The sequence below is a fragment of the Trichoplusia ni genome, chromosome 27 (genome assembly GCF_003590095.1).
Source record: "Trichoplusia ni isolate ovarian cell line Hi5 chromosome 27, tn1, whole genome shotgun sequence".
Lineage (NCBI taxonomy): Eukaryota > Metazoa > Arthropoda > Insecta > Lepidoptera > Noctuidae > Trichoplusia > Trichoplusia ni.
This window is the reverse complement of record NC_039504.1, coordinates 4303787-4321530: the sequence shown is the minus strand read 5'-3', so window position 1 is coordinate 4321530 and position 17744 is coordinate 4303787. Positions and strand designations below refer to the sequence as shown.

General features: G+C 35.3%; 1 protein-coding gene across 1 annotated transcript in view; it reads left to right on the top strand.

Annotated features, from left to right (window-relative positions):
- Nucleotides 1-886: 886 nt before the first annotated feature.
- LOC113505760 overlaps nt 887-17744 on the top strand; it is a gene marked incomplete at its 3' end in the record, with an annotated part of 58991 nt that continues 42133 nt past the window's right edge. Inside the window, exon 1 of the mRNA XM_026888565.1 lies at nt 887-2067. Within this exon, the coding sequence (XP_026744366.1) occupies nt 1996-2067 (72 nt within the window). The remainder of the gene's footprint in view (nt 2068-17744) is intronic.

The following is a 17744-nucleotide window of genomic DNA, read 5'->3' as shown; positions in this document are numbered from 1 at the left end:
TGCATAAATGCGGACAACATCACATACATTGTTCTGAACCCAAATTAAGTTGCTAAAGCACTTGTGTTATGGAATTCAGATACAACGAAGGTACCACAAACACCCAGACGCGAGACAATGTAGAAATGTTAATTTTTACATTGTCTCGGTCGGGTCACGACCGGGGATCGAACCCGGGACCTCAGAGCTAGCGACACCTTGAAACCGGTGCGTACGCCACTCGACCACGGAGGTCGTCTAGGATTAATAATACTAAAGGTATCCTTTTTGATACTTTTTATGCTGGGATAGACAAGTGGTAATCGATAGCATATTTGTGCTTTTTAAAATGAATTCTGGAAACTTAATTTCTTAAAAATGCTTATAAACAGGTTTAGACATAGTTGACAGACAATGCTGAAGAAATTACGTTAATGTTTTTATTACAGGATTTTCAAGATTATCGTACAAAACCCAGAATTTGACTTGACGTATTTGTCGACTTGATGAAAACCGTGAGTTTGTGAATTCGGAAAGTTGCTTGTTATAAAGATTTAACGAAGAAAGCATTTAAGTCAGTGGATGCGACTTCATATTATACTATTCAAAGACACTACATAACGTAAAGCACATTGTTTATCTTTCTACTCTACAAAATAACTCACTTCATAGCTTGGAGAGGTTAGTTACTCTATAAAAAATACTGTATTAAACTGAATCTGGTGATAATGGAAGAGCAGACCAAAGAGCCTGTGTAAAGGCTGCAAAATGTAATGAACTTCACACATGCTACTCAAATTATTTGAGCACAATTATTACCTTTATTAGTAGCTTACATACGCACGTATAACCTTTAGAACTAGGCTTTAACGACCAATTACTACGCATTAATTAGACGTATAATAATAAAACCATAATTAATATCACTGGCCACCTGCATCCGGAAACGCGATCATAACAGATGACACAGGAATGTATAATTATTAGACAGAACCGTGAGAAATGAACGTAGATGTAAACAAACACATGCTGTATAAGGGATGGTCAATATTGTGATATTGTTATGTAAGGCTTGAATCATTTAGGATGGTTTTATTTGTGAAATGTTAAATATGTGATCCATGTAGAGTATGTTGGTAATATGAACATTGCAATTATAATAATAGTATCGTGAAGGGCTGGGTAGAAGTAAGTGGGTGTTATAGAAGAAATTAAAGAGTTTCTGTCCAAAATTAGATGTATTTAAAAAACTCTGGCCCTTAAAAGGTGCATGTGGCTTAAATTATTGTGGAAACCTGGATCGTTTTTAAAGAAAAAATGTCGAATTCAAAATAACGTTCATTAGTAGATAAACATAGTCAAGTGTATAATAGCTTCATCAAGCGGCTAATTTCTTAATTGTTTTATAAGGATACTAAAACCTTTGTTTATTATCAGGTGCGTCAGGAAGTCAGAACAAACGCATAATTAACAAAATCCGTTGATTCAGGCAACGGACGGGTAATAAGACCACATCGAATTCATAAATCGAGAACAGTGTAGTACGTTCAAGGACGCGGGTCGGGTAGGGGGGCATCACTAGCTCGTGACCGGCGCGGCCAAATGTCAAACAGTCTCACTACACTCCGCGCTGAGAACGCGCGCGAAACAAACGACGCACGAACACGATTCAAAATAATCGAACATTACGAAAACTGACACAAACTTTAAAAATAAACAAATTAAAAACAACTCACCAGTGTTATTATAGTGCTGCGTTAACTTAAATAGTAATTAATATAATCGATTGGTATTTTTTCGATATCCCAGTGCAATTGACATTTGAAGATTTAAGATAATTACTAGGAAAGGTGAAGCCTAGTGAATGTGGTTTCATCGCTATTGTATCCATAATTAATCAGTGGGAATATATTTTTTTTTCTTATTGTAGTTTGACGGTTTCCTGCAAACTTGTCATTATTGATTGTAATTATTTAATTAGTGAGTAATGGACTAAGGTACTGTGTGAGTGTAAACATGGGTTTTAAGTATATTCTGTTGGTGTGTGCTTCGGTGCTCTGTCTGAAGTTTGCCGCTGTTAACACACAGGTGAGAAAAGCTTAGCAATTACAATATATAGCTTTAGTAATGTATACAGAAAGTAATGTTTTTCAGCACGTCATCGTGAGTAAAATCTGACAGTCCTTAGATTTTAAATAGATCATAAGGTATGCAAGAGTCCGAGTATCAACAAATGCTTCATTTATAGAGCCTTGTAAACATAGGCATATGCATAATACAGATCATTAGGGCAATGTTGTTAAAGATGCATCTACTACCAATAGCTACACGAAAAAACATTTAGAATTTTGTTACCACCTTTTTAGAGTCTAATTTTAAATAACTGATAATTCTACATACTTTCTGCACACATCAGTGTGTATATGTATGTTCACACACACGTGGTGTTAATAAACTTGTTATCATACGGTATCAAGCTATGCAAGCTGATCTCTTGAGGGCTTAGATGTAGCATCCATCTACAATATTTAAATAGGAGTCAGTGCGTTTTTACGAAATTATCTCTACATAATAATATAAGTTTTAAAAGAAAACCGGTCAAGTGCGAATCGGACTCCCGACTTTGGGAGTTCTGAAAATAATTATCACCCACCAACAAATGTAGATATCACGAAATGCAGCCTGGTGCCGGTCAGACAAAAGTCCTGCCAGAGGAGCCTCAGTTATATTTTGATTTTTTATTTATCCTTTGGAACGGAATCCTAAGGTTTCAGATATAAATATCTTGAATTCGTAAAATTGCATTCTCAGGACTAGGGATACTGGTTTAGGAAATAACTTTACCAAAAGAAAGCGACTTTATTGTGAGTGCCATAGGCTATATATTAACTTGAAAAATTACGCTCACCGAATTTAGCATGAGCTATCTAATTATGAAGAAAAGTTAAATGAATAAAAACGTGCATTTTATTATAATAATTTTTAACTCACAACCTTGATACTAAACAATATAAAGAATACAGTAATTAACTGAACTGTTGTTACATCTTCACTTTGTTTAATATATGCGCATAATTATAATCTGACTACTTCCAGATTCAAGTGAAGATATCAGTTAAAAATTATATAAAGAAGAATAAATTGAGGTGTGTATATAATTAGCGCTGTGTTAATTGTTTAAAAACCGTGCATTTGTTGTTCATTATAGTAACAGGTTGTTCTGATATAAGCTAAGCTCTTTTATATACAAAACCAGCATATAACCACCCCCGGCCTTTTCCCGTCCAGGGAAGGTTTTGAGCATTGATCACTCAGCTAGTTTACTGCGGTTGGCGATTTCAGATTCCAATATTTGAAGTTCTGGTTTCCTCACGATGTTTTCCTTCACCGTCTCTCAGTACTGTATTCGATTAATTAAGAGAGAACTTTTCACTTTGGAAACATAATTTTAGTAGTTAGCCTACTTTGGGGTCGACTCTGCACCTCGTGCATACAAATCATCAACCAAGCAATTTTATTGAGGTGTACATCAACGTCATTCATTATATCCATGCCCAGTGGATCAACCATCATTTGTTAACGAAATATTGCGGCCGTTGTAGAAGACATACCCCAAACTACGCCATGTGGTGGTGCAATTATTTAAAATATGCGCACACGCACTTAAATTTCATTGGATATACATTATTTGTAATTTGCGCATTTATCTCTTTCTTTGTTTTATTTTCATCTCCGAAAAGATTCGACCGTTTCTCATGAAATTTTTTGTGCATATTGTTAAGATCTGAGAATCGGACATCGCCTACTTTTCATACCCCTGGGATAAGTTTTTTTATGTACTGTTTTTCTTCATCAGATATTCTCTAGAAATTATTTATAGGCAAAACAACGTTTACCTATTTAAATATGATATTAAATAATTATTTACACATATCTATTTTAAACATGAAATAGAGCCAATGGAAACAGGTAACATCAAATGCCTAGAAGCTTCAACTAGTTTTACATTTCTAATTCTTTAATACGAGCTCTTTTTAAAAAACTTAATTTAATGAAAATTAATCTCTTGTAATTAAAAAACAAAACAATTAAATCAAAACTTTCAACTTATTGATAATTTGAGGCAATACATTAACAATTAAATATTACTCATGTCATAAAATATTTAACGATCATGAAGATATTACAGATCCATGAGTTAACTTACAAGTTAGGTCCAAGTTAATACGTTACCTTCAAACCAGTGCAAGTGGGTGTAAGTTCAATAACTACCGATCACATGTCATTAAGCTAATGTATGCAGGCCCACGACATAATATATGACAAATTAATATTTATATATACGACAGAATAATTACAGTAACATAACTGCCTTTGTTAAGGGACATGACATAATTTGAAAGGTGTTTTGGGACTAAACATCTTGCTTTTGATACGTATTAGCTACTAGAGTCACTGGATCCGCAATTAATAATGATTGTATTTTTAAATTAATTTTGATTCTGATTTTGGGCGAACTTGTAAAAGTCGCGTTGATAACAGACCACATTTATCCCAACCCCTTTTATGGGATTTAAAAAAAAAGAGTATTTATGCAAACCAATGTTTAATGATATCTTTAACAATTTTCATAAAAGATAAAATAAAATTAAAATTTTATAAAAGTCGGATATTTGCATTATTAATAAAATACTAATAACAGTCAAATTATTTATCTATAAACGAAACTAAAATAACTTGCACTATAAAGTCACCGATTTCTTAATTTGTGCAAATAACACAATAACTTGTAAAGTAAGTCAAGAAGATTTGCGCTACTGACATTTATAAATCAATTGCGTGTTCAGTCCCATACAAAAGACATCAACGCAATACTTAATAAAGGTGCCGTTTGATTCCGTGTTAGAAGGTTAATGACCTTGCCGTTGTTATGAATATGTAAGTTAATGTTTTACCTTATATTTGTGTGTATTACATTTGCTTCCTTAAGGATTGTGTTAAAAACGTTTTGGTGGTTTTGTATGTTGGGGAATGACTTTTCGTGTTGAATGTTGGTACATGGTGGTGGACTCTCTTTTAAGCCTTAGGCTCTAAATTGGCCCAATGTGTGTAGGGTGATTTTGGGAGGTGACCAGTCTAGCCGTCATATTGAATGTTTTGATTCTTTCTCGGTATGAGATTTGATCTTTAAATTTAGATACTTTGTGAAAGACAGTATTTTTAATGATTAATTTGTGAAGTCGCTATTTAAATGCCCAAAAAAAGCATGTTTAAAAAAAAAAGACTCCCGCACTAAGGAATTTAATCCTTGTATCGCGGGGGGTTTCGCAGACATACAATTCACATGCACAAAGACAGCCAGAATCAGAACAAGCATTGGTGGATCACACAAACGCTTGTCCTACGCGGGGATCGAACCTCAACCACTCGGCTATCCAATTACCGTCAACGACAATTAAAAAAACTGAAAACCTTCTCAAAAATAAAGTGTTATCTTTTGTTTTTGTTTAATTGTAACTTGTACTGTGACAGTCATAACATTTAAAGGTTAAACCCCGAACTAGTTAGCGGCGATATGAATATGTATTGTACTGCGATAAGTGGTTCAAATTTAACAAGATTACATAACTACCGGTAGTTAGAGAAACTGTCGGACGTATAAATTTCTGTTTTAATAACTTAAAAATGAGATAACTGAACATTCTCTTAAATTGCACCTACTTAGGATTCAATTAGGTATGATCTATTTTATTACTTCACCAGGTACTGGGCAGTGCTGTTTAAAGCTTACACTTTTCTAGACTGGTTCAATCACAAATACCTAGATTGTATACCTAGATATAAGTGTTTAAATAATTAATTACTTTGTCTGTTGCTTTAGGTGGTACTTGCCTGTGAAGATAGTTTTAAGTTGGTGAAATAAATAAATAAAAAAAAATGAAAATAAACTAAAATAAAATAAATAAATTGCGTAAAAATCAACTTCTTCTCTTCTAAATATAATATGCCTAATGGACCACTTTAAATTGCTCATGACGTTGCCTAAAAGAAAATCTTTTAATCATAAGCTCGCAAGAATAATTTGGAGAAATTACTAAACAGAAACAAATATCAACCAAAATCATTAAATAAGAGACTTATAAATAAACGTAAGCCAGACGTATTTTGATGTCTGTTATCAATACGTAATCTATCTATCTATATCTATACTTATATACTTATAATAAATCTGTAGAGAGGTCAATTCTGTACATAAAATATATTTAAAAAATAACTATCAAGGGGTGGTTAGGGATCGCTACTGATGCCAAAAATGCAATCAGTAAAATTTTTGTCTGTCTGTCTGTCTGTCTGTCTGTCTGTCTGTCTGTCTGTATATTCGTTATAGAAACAAAAACTACTCGACGGATTTTAACGAAATTTGGCACAATTATTCTTCATACTCTTGGGCAGGTTATAGTATACTTTTCATTACGCTACGACCAATAGGAGCAGAGCAGTGAAGGGAAATATTGGGAAAACGGGATAAGTTACTCCATTTTTTAAGCTTCCGTCACGTGTGCAGGCTTATAGGTTAAAGCTACATAGAAATCATGTATGACGGAAATATTCTCCCTAAAATTATATAAAAAATATTCCTCGACAGCATATGTCTAACTTTTATGGTTGACTCACAATAACACGTGAAACTCCCGATAGCTTAGCAATTCGGAGATTTCTGATTGTATTTGTCTACTCTAACGTTTACAACACTATCACTCATCCCCAATTAAAAAAGTTAACATTATTACCTATTCAATAAAAAAAGAATCATGTAAATCGGTGTAGAAACACCAAAGTTGTACATGAAATAATAAGAAATCGCGCGTGAATACAGAGTCATGCTATAAGGATTATTTTTGTGTATCGGTTGCCGCGCTCGACGCGCGTCGTGGCGGGAGGTATAAAAAGGCGGGGGGTCCGCACTCGAGCGTCATACAATATTTGGCTGTTGATGCGAATAGACGTTCAGACTGTTCGACCTTATTGACAATCAATAATTGTTATTTGCAAACCGTGCTTATCAGCACGACTTTTAGTCTTTGAATAGTTTATTTTTAGAATTGTTTTGTTGTTAGTTTATAAAATAGGTATTAGATTAATAGTATTAGTAGTAGGTACACCTATTAGTTATTTTGGTAGTGTTTAATTGTATTAATAGTTTATTTTCGTAATTGGTAGTGTTTTATTATATTAATAGTTTATTTTCGTAATTATTACATAATAACTATATATAATTGTAAGTGTAAGGTAGCTTCAGTTACCGTCGATTAAAAATACACAATGCCACCTAAAAAACGACCATCTTTATCTTGAAATTCGAGAGATGCTAAAAGGATGAGAAATGCGCGTTCTCAAGAATCGGCAGAGGAAAGAGCACATCGGTTAAACTCTATGAGAGTTAGTGCCTCAACCTCTCGAGCCAATGAAAGCTCTCCAGAGAGAGAGATGCGATTAGCAGCTGACAGAGCGAGACGAGCTACATCACGGGCGTCTCAAAGCTCTTCTCAACGAGAGCTGAGGCTTACCATTGACCGAGAACAACATGTGTTATCCCGAGATGCTGAAACTGCGTCACAACGAGAATTGCGTCTCACAGCTGACCGCGAACGTCATATATTGTCTCGCGAGTCAGAAACCTTCACTGACAGAGAATTGCGTCTCACAGCTGACCGCGAACGTCATATATTGTCTCGCGAGTCAGAAACCTACACTGAGAGGGAATTGCGTCTCACAGCTGACCGCGAACGTCATATATTGTCTCGCGAGTCAGAAACCTACACTGAGAGGGAATTGCGTCTCACAGCTGACCGCGAACGTCATATATTGTCTCGCAAGTCAGAAACCTACACTGAGAGGGAATTGCGTCTCACAGCTGACCGCGAACGTCATATATTGTCTCGCGAGTCAGAAACCTACACTGAGAGGGAATTGCGTCTCACAGCTGACCGCGAACGTCATATATTGTCTCGCGAGTCAGAAACCTACACTGAGAGGGAATTGCGTCTCACAGCTGACCGCGAACGTCATATTTTATCTCGAGAATCTGAAACTTTAACTCAATATGAAGACCGTTTGACAAATGATAGGGTGCACCATAATGTTATTCGATCTCTCGAAGACGCACATGAGCATGAACAACGACTAGAGTCGGTACGCGAATATTATAATTCTTTGAGACAAGAACGATCAGTAAGTTTGTCTAATGAAAGATTAAGAATCGAAAATATTCGGTCTCTTGAAACGGACGAACAGCGAGAGGCCCGTCTTACTGCAGACAGATTTCGACATAGCCTTAATAACTTAGATGTACACATAGAAGATCAATCTAGAAATTCGGTGGCTTGGTCCGACAAATATAAAAGTGGGTTTGCTTATAACCTCACAATTGATTATGGATCATCTTCTGTAATAGGCGATATGAACGTGGTATGTCGTTTTTGTAATGCCTCAAAGTGGAGTAAGGAGTCAGCTGGTTTCTGTTGTTCTACAGGTAAAATAAATTTGCCTTCATTCGAAGACCCACCGGAACCTTTGAAATCACTACTTTTAGGGGAACATATACAATCTAAACAGTTTTTAGATAATATTCGCACTTATAATAGTGCATTTCAAATGACATCCTTTGGCGCTCAACAAATCTCAGAAGGTCATTTCATGCCTACTTTTAAGATACAAGGTCAGGTTTACCATTTGATAGGATCCCTTTTGCCTGAAAACCAACCTAAGTTTCTTCAAATATATTTTGTATCCGACTACAACGAACAGTCGAATATAAGAAATCAATATTTCCCGAATTTAAATACTGAACTCATATCACAACTTCAGAACATGTTGCATCAGGTTAATTCGTATGTATGCAGTTTTAAATCGGCATTAGAAGCTCTTCCTCGAGATGATGATAACAATTATAAAATTGTTATAAATGCCGATAGGCGTCCAACTCAGGAATACCCTGGGCGTTATAATGCTCCATCCACGAATGAAGTTGCTGTGGTATTGGTCGACCAGGAATGTGATAGGCGTGATATCGTTATCCGTTCCAGAGATAATCGTTTGCAACGTATTTATGAAACCCACAGGGCTTACGACAGTTTGCAATATCCTTTGATATACTGTCGAGGGGAAGATGGTTATAATTTTGCTTTATACCAAACTGATCCGCGTACAGGCGCACCTAATTATAATAAAAAGATTTCATGCCTTCAAGTTTACTGTTACCACTTGCAAGTAAGACGGAATAGGTTTGTATACTTTCAACGTTTTCGTGGCTTATTCAATCAGTTTATTGTAGACATGTACGCAAAAATTGAAACCGAAAGATTAGTTTATATACGATCTAATCAAAGGCAGCTGCGCGTTGAAGAATACGTGCACCTTCGCGACGCCATGCAGCAAGATAACGATACGGTGAATATGGGTCGTTTAGTTATTTTGCCCTCTTCTTTTACTGGTGGTCCACGATACATGCACGAACGTACTCAAGATGCTTTTTGTTACGTAAGAAAATATGGACGTCCCGACTTATTTATTACTGTAACTACCAATCCTAAGTGGGATGAAATTACTCGGGAGCTTCTTGAGGGTCAAGCACCGCATGACCGCCATGATATCATAGCAAGAGTTTTTCATTTAAAATTAAAATCAATGATAGATCTACTTACCAAAGATAAAATTTTTGGAGAAGTATTGTGTTATATGTATAGTATTGAATGGCAAAAACGCGGCTTACCTCACGCACATATCCTGCTTTGGTTAAAAGATAAGGTTCGACCTAATGATGTAGACAGTTTAATCAGTGCTGAAATTCCGAGTCCGATTGCAGATCCCGTGTTATACGACATTGTTAAAACTCATATGATACATGGTCCATGTGGTTCGTTTAACGGGAATTCTCCTTGCATGCAAGACGGTCGTTGCACTAAAAGATATCCAAAAGCCTTAGTGGATGGCACTGTAACAGGACATGATGGATACCCATTATATCGTCGCCGTTCAAGAGATAATAATGGTTTTACTGTTGAAAAGCGAGTGTCTGGACAACAAGTTACTTTAGATAATAGGTGGGTCGTTCCGTATTCTCCTGTGTTGTCCAGAGCATTTCAAGCTCACATAAATGTTGAAATGTGTAATAGTGTAGAGTCAATAAAATATATTTGTAAGTATATTAATAAGGGCAGTGACCAAGCTACATTTGCTTTGAGAAATGAACATGATGAAGTTACAAGATTTCAGTCAGGCAGATATATAAGTTCTTCAGAAGCTGTGTGGCGGATCTTAAGTTTCAACATTCACGAAAGATATCCACCTGTGACTCATCTGGATGTTCATCTTGAAGGCGGCCAACGTATATATTTCAACACCGAAAATGTCACAGAACGGTTAGAGAACCCTAGACAAACAAGTTTATTAGCATTCTTTCGACTTTGCCAAACTGATGATTTTGCAAAATCTCTTTTGTATGAGGAAGTTCCATCGTATTATACCTACGATAAGCAACGGGGTGTCTTTAATCGAAGACGCCGTGGCAGGCCTGTAGATGGCGAGTCAGGTATTTTTAAAGAACATGTTCTTGGTAGAGTGTACACCGTTCATCCTAACAACGCTGAGTGTTTCTATTTGCGATTATTATTACATACCGTGCGAGGACCAACCTCATTTATAGATTTGAGAAAAGTAGACGATGTTGTTTATCCCACTTATCAAGCAGCTTGCCAAGCGCGTCATTTGCTTGAAAATGATCAGCATTGGGATGACGCTTTAGCAGAATCCTGTGTTAGTGATAATCCACGACGGTTACGCCATTTATTTGTAACATTACTCACATTTTGTAATTTGTCAGATGCTGTAACATTATGGAAAAAATATAAAGAAAAATTTTCAGAAGACTTTCTTAGAAATATACCTAACAATGATGAAGGCACAACTAATGATAATTTCCGTGATCTTGCCATAAATCAGTGCTTATTAGCTCTTCAGGATGACTTAACAGCAGTAGGCGGTAAATCACTCTGTGAATATGGTTTGCCAACACCAACCTCAGTCGGAGAGGTAACTAATAGGGAATATTCCGCAGAGATTGGTTACAATTTAACGGAACTGCTGACAACATTAGAAAACGGTGTCCCAATGATGACTGCAGAACAACGTTCAGTTTATGACCGCGTGTGCAATAGTGTTCAAAATAATTTGGGAACAATATGGTTTTTAGATGCACCTGGAGGAACTGGAAAAACCTTTTTGACTAAATTAATATTGGCTTATGTTCGAAATCAGCGTAAAATTGCTCTTGCCGTAGCTTCATCAGGGATAGCTGCAACATTGCTACCAGGAGGTAAAACTGCTCACAGTATGTTTAAAATACCAATTGATTTAGATCGCACGGAAAATCCAACCTGTAGTATTTCAAGAAATAGCGACAAAGCTAAGGTATTACGCAAGTGTAGTTTAATCATATGGGATGAATGTACGATGGCCCATCGAAAAGGAGTAGAAGCGGTAGACAGAACTTTAAGGGATATAAGACAAAATGATCGACCAATGGGCGGTATCACGGTTTTATTTTGTGGTGATTTCCGACAAACCTTACCGGTAATACCACGGGGAACCCGAGCTGATGAGGTTAGGGCTTGCCTGAAAAGCTCTTATTTATGGCGAGATATACAATCGGTGCATTTGACTATAAATATGCGAGTGAGAACTGGAGATAACCCGGATGATAGTCAATTTTCTGACACATTATTAAAGATTGGTGAAGGTACCTATCCACAACTACACCAAGGAAAACTTATACTGACGCCTGAATTATGTTGTATGGTGCAATCTCAACCACATCTTATATCGTCGGTTTACGGTGACGTAACAAATATATTAAATAGGGACAATTCTTGGCTATGCGAAAGATCTATTTTAACTCCTCGCAATGACCAGGCATCTGAGATCAATAACAAAATACTGTCGAATATACAGGGGGAAAGCAAAGTTTATAGATCAATAAATAGAATGGTCGATGAACAAGAAGCCACTAATTACCCGATAGAATTTTTAAATTCTTTAAATATGCCCGGACTTCCCTCTCATGAAATTTGTTTAAAAATTGGGATACCGATTATTATGCTCCGAAATTTAAAACCACCACAACTTTGCAATGGAACTCGACTAAAAGTAACCCAGTTGCAACAAAATATAATCGAGGCTCAAATTTTAACAGGTTGCGGTGCAGGAGAAACCGTCTTTATTCAGATCCAGAATACCCTTAATACCAAATAATTTTCCATTCCAATTTAAAAGGACGCAATTCCCAGTATCGGTGTGTTATGCAATGACAATTAACAAGGCTCAAGGGCAGACTTTTCGTGTTGCTGGAGTAGATCTCAGTGTCAGTTGTTTCTCACATGGTCAGTTGTATGTTGCTCTTTCCCGTGTTAGCAGTTCTAAAAGTCTTTATGTTCACGTGCCGGACGGGTCAACTTTCAATATAGTTTACCCGGAAGCTTTGCACTAAAGTATTTTCGTTTTATAGGTACCTTTACCTTACCTTTATAAGGCAGTGGTACTTATATTGCCACCAGAATTTGAACCTTAACACATTATTATAAAGTTTAAAAGCTATAAATATTTTTAAGTTCTGTGTCTTATAAAGGGTTAAGCCTTATGTGAACGTGATCTAAACAATATTACCAATATAAATAATAATAATAAATATTACCAATACATTAACTTAATACACAAGGAGTTACACGCTGACGGAGTCGCGGACACAGCTATCTATACTTTTCTGCCGGAAGTCACTATTCCACGCGGACGAAGTCGCGGGCACAAGCTAGTACATTAATATATGTATTCGATGACATGTGACATGAGTGCGCGCGCGTCGCCGCGGCCGCGCCGACCAGTTATTGACATCGTCCCAAATAGATAACGAGGCATCGTGACCGCTCCGTGACCTTAGAGTCAATACTTGGAAAATAAATACACAAGGTTAAGGGTCGAGGGTCTGATGAGTAGGTTCTTGGAAAAAAATGTGTAAGGGATTTTCATTTTATTTTAGGGTCTACAAGACTCGGATCATTTACCTGCCGGTGTAATCAATTGAGAATCGAATAATCGTAATGTATTTAATTAAAGCTGAAATATTTAGAAATGACATTTTGTTTTGATAACTCACGTGACTTTAACTTGTCACCTCCATACATTCGAGTATTTTCTAGTATTTTCTATGGACGTTAACGATTGTAGAACTGTAATTTTTAAATTAATTATTATAAGTAATTTTCTTTTTTTTTTAGACGGTCTGATATAATCAGATGCATGTTAATGAATAGCTATGCTTACTATTTTGTAGAGTTCCCCACTCACAGTTAACGGCCTGCTATTGTAAGCAAACTGTATCTCATAAACCATAAATAAGATTTTTCATTACTCTCAAAACATTCCAGTCCTAAAGCAACTGGAGTTAACATTCAAAGCTCATAAGATCATAATTCACTCCGTCAATCACTTACCAATCTATTTTCCTCCTCACTATAAATACTTAATCAAATTACGATGCAAATTCTTAATAGAATCCTTTTACAGGTATGATTGATGTTCGTTTATTTCATAAATAGACTTATGAGGTCTTGTTGAAGTCTATTGCGGACCCCACTTGTTATTGACTGTTATCAGCGCTAGTTATATTCTATTGATACGGTTGGACTTGCCCTGTAACCTGTCGATTTCGTGTTGTTTGTCAATACGTCGTGTTGCTGTTTACGCATTGTGTGAAGTTGCCCACGATTTTTGTTATGTCTCGAGTTTAATACTTGGGTATCGGTGATTGCTGGGGTAGAATGTTACGGAATCTTAAGGTGCTTTTGGGTTTTGATGTGACCGATATTCTGTTGCTTTTCAAATGTGAAATCTATTCACGTGAACTTAAGATTTGAACTTGCTTGAAACATGTGTATTAGAATATTTTCAAAAGCATTCTTCTTTATTTTCACATGTATACAACCACTTTAAATTCAACAGTATCTAGTGCCATTCAAAGGTACACAAGTGACTGTCGCACTGTCTGGAAGTTATATTGTTCCGATAAATATCCTATTGAGTATGAAAATATTATAACTAACATGTCATTAATATTAACACTAGATCTATTTGGTACAAAAATTACTACGGTAACAGTTACATCCGCACTAAGAATACGTGTGAGAACTGTTCCTGTTTATAATAGTCGGCTAATATCAATCGATATTGTTGTTCAATTCACGCCATTGTGTAAGATAATTTATGTTGCCTATTGACAATACATAATACGTTTATACAAACAGTTGTCTACCGTAAAACCGTGTTTGGTTGTTAACATTAGTTAATCAAAACAAGTTTTGATCTTGTCCGGATGTTGTCATTTTAGTCGGTCATAAATTACGGTTAATTTATTGATAGGGAATGTACGTAATTATAGATAGTCCTTTTATCAATGTGTGGCAATTATTTGTTTTTATATTTGCGTTGGTGTTGTTTGCTTAATTGTAGTTTTGTTCGTTCAAAGAGGTACTTTTTATAAAAGTTACTAAAACTATTTTTGACGCTTATAAAAATATTTTTAACATGTTTACGACATACCATTGCATTGGATTGTTATAAATAGTAATACTAGCAGATGCCAGCCGCTCCGCCTGCTACAAGTATAAAATGAACCTAAGGGAGAAAAGGGATAAAAGATCTGTGTTAATGCTAGCTATAAACTGTGTACCTAATTGATTATAAACTGTCTGTCTACCAAAATGTTTGCGTTTATATTATCATCCTAATGATAGAATATTAATTTTGAGAGTCAAATAGTTGCATCATATTTTGTCACAATGACAGATTTAATGCCTTTCTCGTGACTCGTAAAAACTAAGAACTCTAATATAATATTTATCAATTAAAAAAAGACAAAAAAATCTGGTATTTGTATTCACAAACCTTATAAAAAATGAGCCATATGAGTAGTAAACAGGTTGTATATGGTAATTAACTTTTTAGATGAAAAAGAGATTCACCAAGGAGATCGTGTTCTGCCGACGTTCTCTTTCACTCAAATCGCGTGTTTATGGTTACTATAATTTCGTAATATGGCAGACGATTTATCGAGCCGAAAAACAGGTTGTGTGCCTTGAAACGTGCAGCTTACTGCAGCTGTTATGTGTACTAGCGAGAAGTAGTTATTAGCTATACCAATGTTACGTGGTTTGAGTTATCTAGTGTAGTATCGGTGGTCGTTTGTTTTATAATTATATTTTTTTAAGTAACAAAAACATACAACCGACTTCAAATAAGAGCTACTGAACAAAACGTGATTTTATGAGACCTAAATGAGAGCTATTTAAAAAGAAAAGAAGTAACAAATTCGTTTCATCCAGTCCTAAGTTGCATGTAGGTATTAAAAGCAGATTTTAGCAGTGAATATTACAATGTATGAAGGAAAGCTAATAAACAAATTAAATTAAATCTAAATCACGATTAAAATAGAGGAGTAATTGTAAATAAAATAAATTATTCTGTAAATCAAAAACTACTTCAATAAAAATTATAATCAATTAAATTTTCAACATAAAAACATCCATAACAATTTAATTAAATTACTATGTTTTTCTGTTTATATCTAGTAATAAACCAGTGTATATAATTCGTCAATATTATTCAGTTCTCAAATGTCGCGGTCACGAGTATTAAAGGTCTGCTCTGTTAGGAATTAGTCCAGCGTGAGCCTGAACTAAGCCTTTCCTATTATTAATGTTGGAACCAGTTCGTGCGCTTACTCTTATATAATGTACCGTTCTTGTAAATGCTATCGGTGTATCTAGACGTTGTTCCGAACTAGACTTTATTTATTTAATTATATCACTCCAATAATTTATTCACTAATATCGTTTTCGGATAACTTAACAAATAATCTTAGTTACATTGTTATCTTAAATAAATAAAATCTTTTATTTTTCTAAGCATCTGAATCGACTCAGATAAACTCCTGTTTCTGGACTGTCTGCAGTGTCGTGTCTAAGAAGTTTTTTGAAAGCTAATCGAAAATACTAGAATTTGAGATATGTCACTCTGTTGGTTTTTTTGACTTAAAAGATTTTTATTAAATAAAAACCCTTACTTAAGTTTAAAATCACAAAGAAAAAATTTTAATTGTAAATCCACCATCAATTAAAAAAAAAAACAAACTAGAATAAAATCTAGAACAATAGATGAGAGCAATGACCCTAACATTAAATTGTAGATCGTAGTCTAAATCTAGACTGACATTATAATGACGAAAGGAACGACGAACTAATGCGAATATTATGCAAACTTTTACGAGAACAATAAGTGTACCACGTCGACAATAAACGGAGAATACTATTGTGATACTGTGAAATATACATGCCTTATTTACTTAAATTTAAGACTATGGCATAAAGACTTGATACGTAAATCTTTAGGATGCTTGAACTTTGAAGAAGAGATTTTTTTAATGCCTTGTTCCGAAGCACTTGTCACTAAGATGACGAAACAGTTTCAGTTCTAAAAGATTTTTTATCGTACTGTAAAAGAGGGTTCTTTGATATAATGTGATGATACTTACTACATGTATCATATCAAAAAGATTCCAAACTCTGTAGTACATATTGTCTGCATACTGAAACTTCGTTCATCACCCATTATCAGCGACTTTCCACCGTACTCGATCATCAGCTCTCTCTCCGGTTTAATCACATCTTTTAAAATACAACAACAAAAAATAACCAAGAAGCATCTGTCCAAAGAGTCAGTATATTGTTTATACCAACCAGCACTTACTAAACTGATTCTAGAAAACTATTATAAACGCGGATGTGCACTAAAACAAGCGAACAAGTTAAAATAATTGTGAGTGAAAGAGTATTGTTGTTTGTAATTGTATTATCTGAGCTGCAAGCGGAAAGAGACAGGAAATCCCGCTCTAGTTCATATCTGTTTCCTGGACTATAATATTTACTACCTTTTACATTATATTACCTTGTTAAAATGTGGAGTAGGACATTGGGAATTATAACCTGATCGTTCAGTTTTTGTTACTAGCCCCTAAAAAGGGGAGACAAACAAAACACACTCGTTGCTTGGTAGCAATTTAACAGTTTCGGTTTGTGCCTTAAGCTTCTGATATGACACATGCATAAGCTCGATTTAAAACGAAATGATTTCTAGTAACTGTTCCGATTTATACACGCGGGCGAGCCTCAAGACAAAGTGAATTATACTAAATCGCTGCGAGCAATCAATGTTTTTAACCGACTGACTTGATAAAGTTCCACAGCAACACATCGCCTTTCTTTATGTAGCTAAAATGAAAGCAATACACCATACCATTGATTGCTATTGTTTATAGACTAACACAATGATTACAATGTAAATACACTGTCTCGCCAATTACAATCATTGTGCCAAACTTAACGACAATAGCGTTTAATGTCTATCGGGTTACGTAATAAGACAGTCTGGAGTGGACCCTACCACTACCCCACATACGCTCGTGTTAAAAAGAGACAACGCTATTAACCTGGTATAGAGGCATCTCTCTTGCACAGTTCCATTAGTCTTACTTTCGAATACAGAGGTAGGAGTCGTGAACTGAATAGTCTAATTGAATGATGTACCTTTTAAGCGTTGTTTTGTAAAGAGTTATTGACTATTGTATGTTATTTAGTGTCATTTGTTGTGTAAACAAGTCT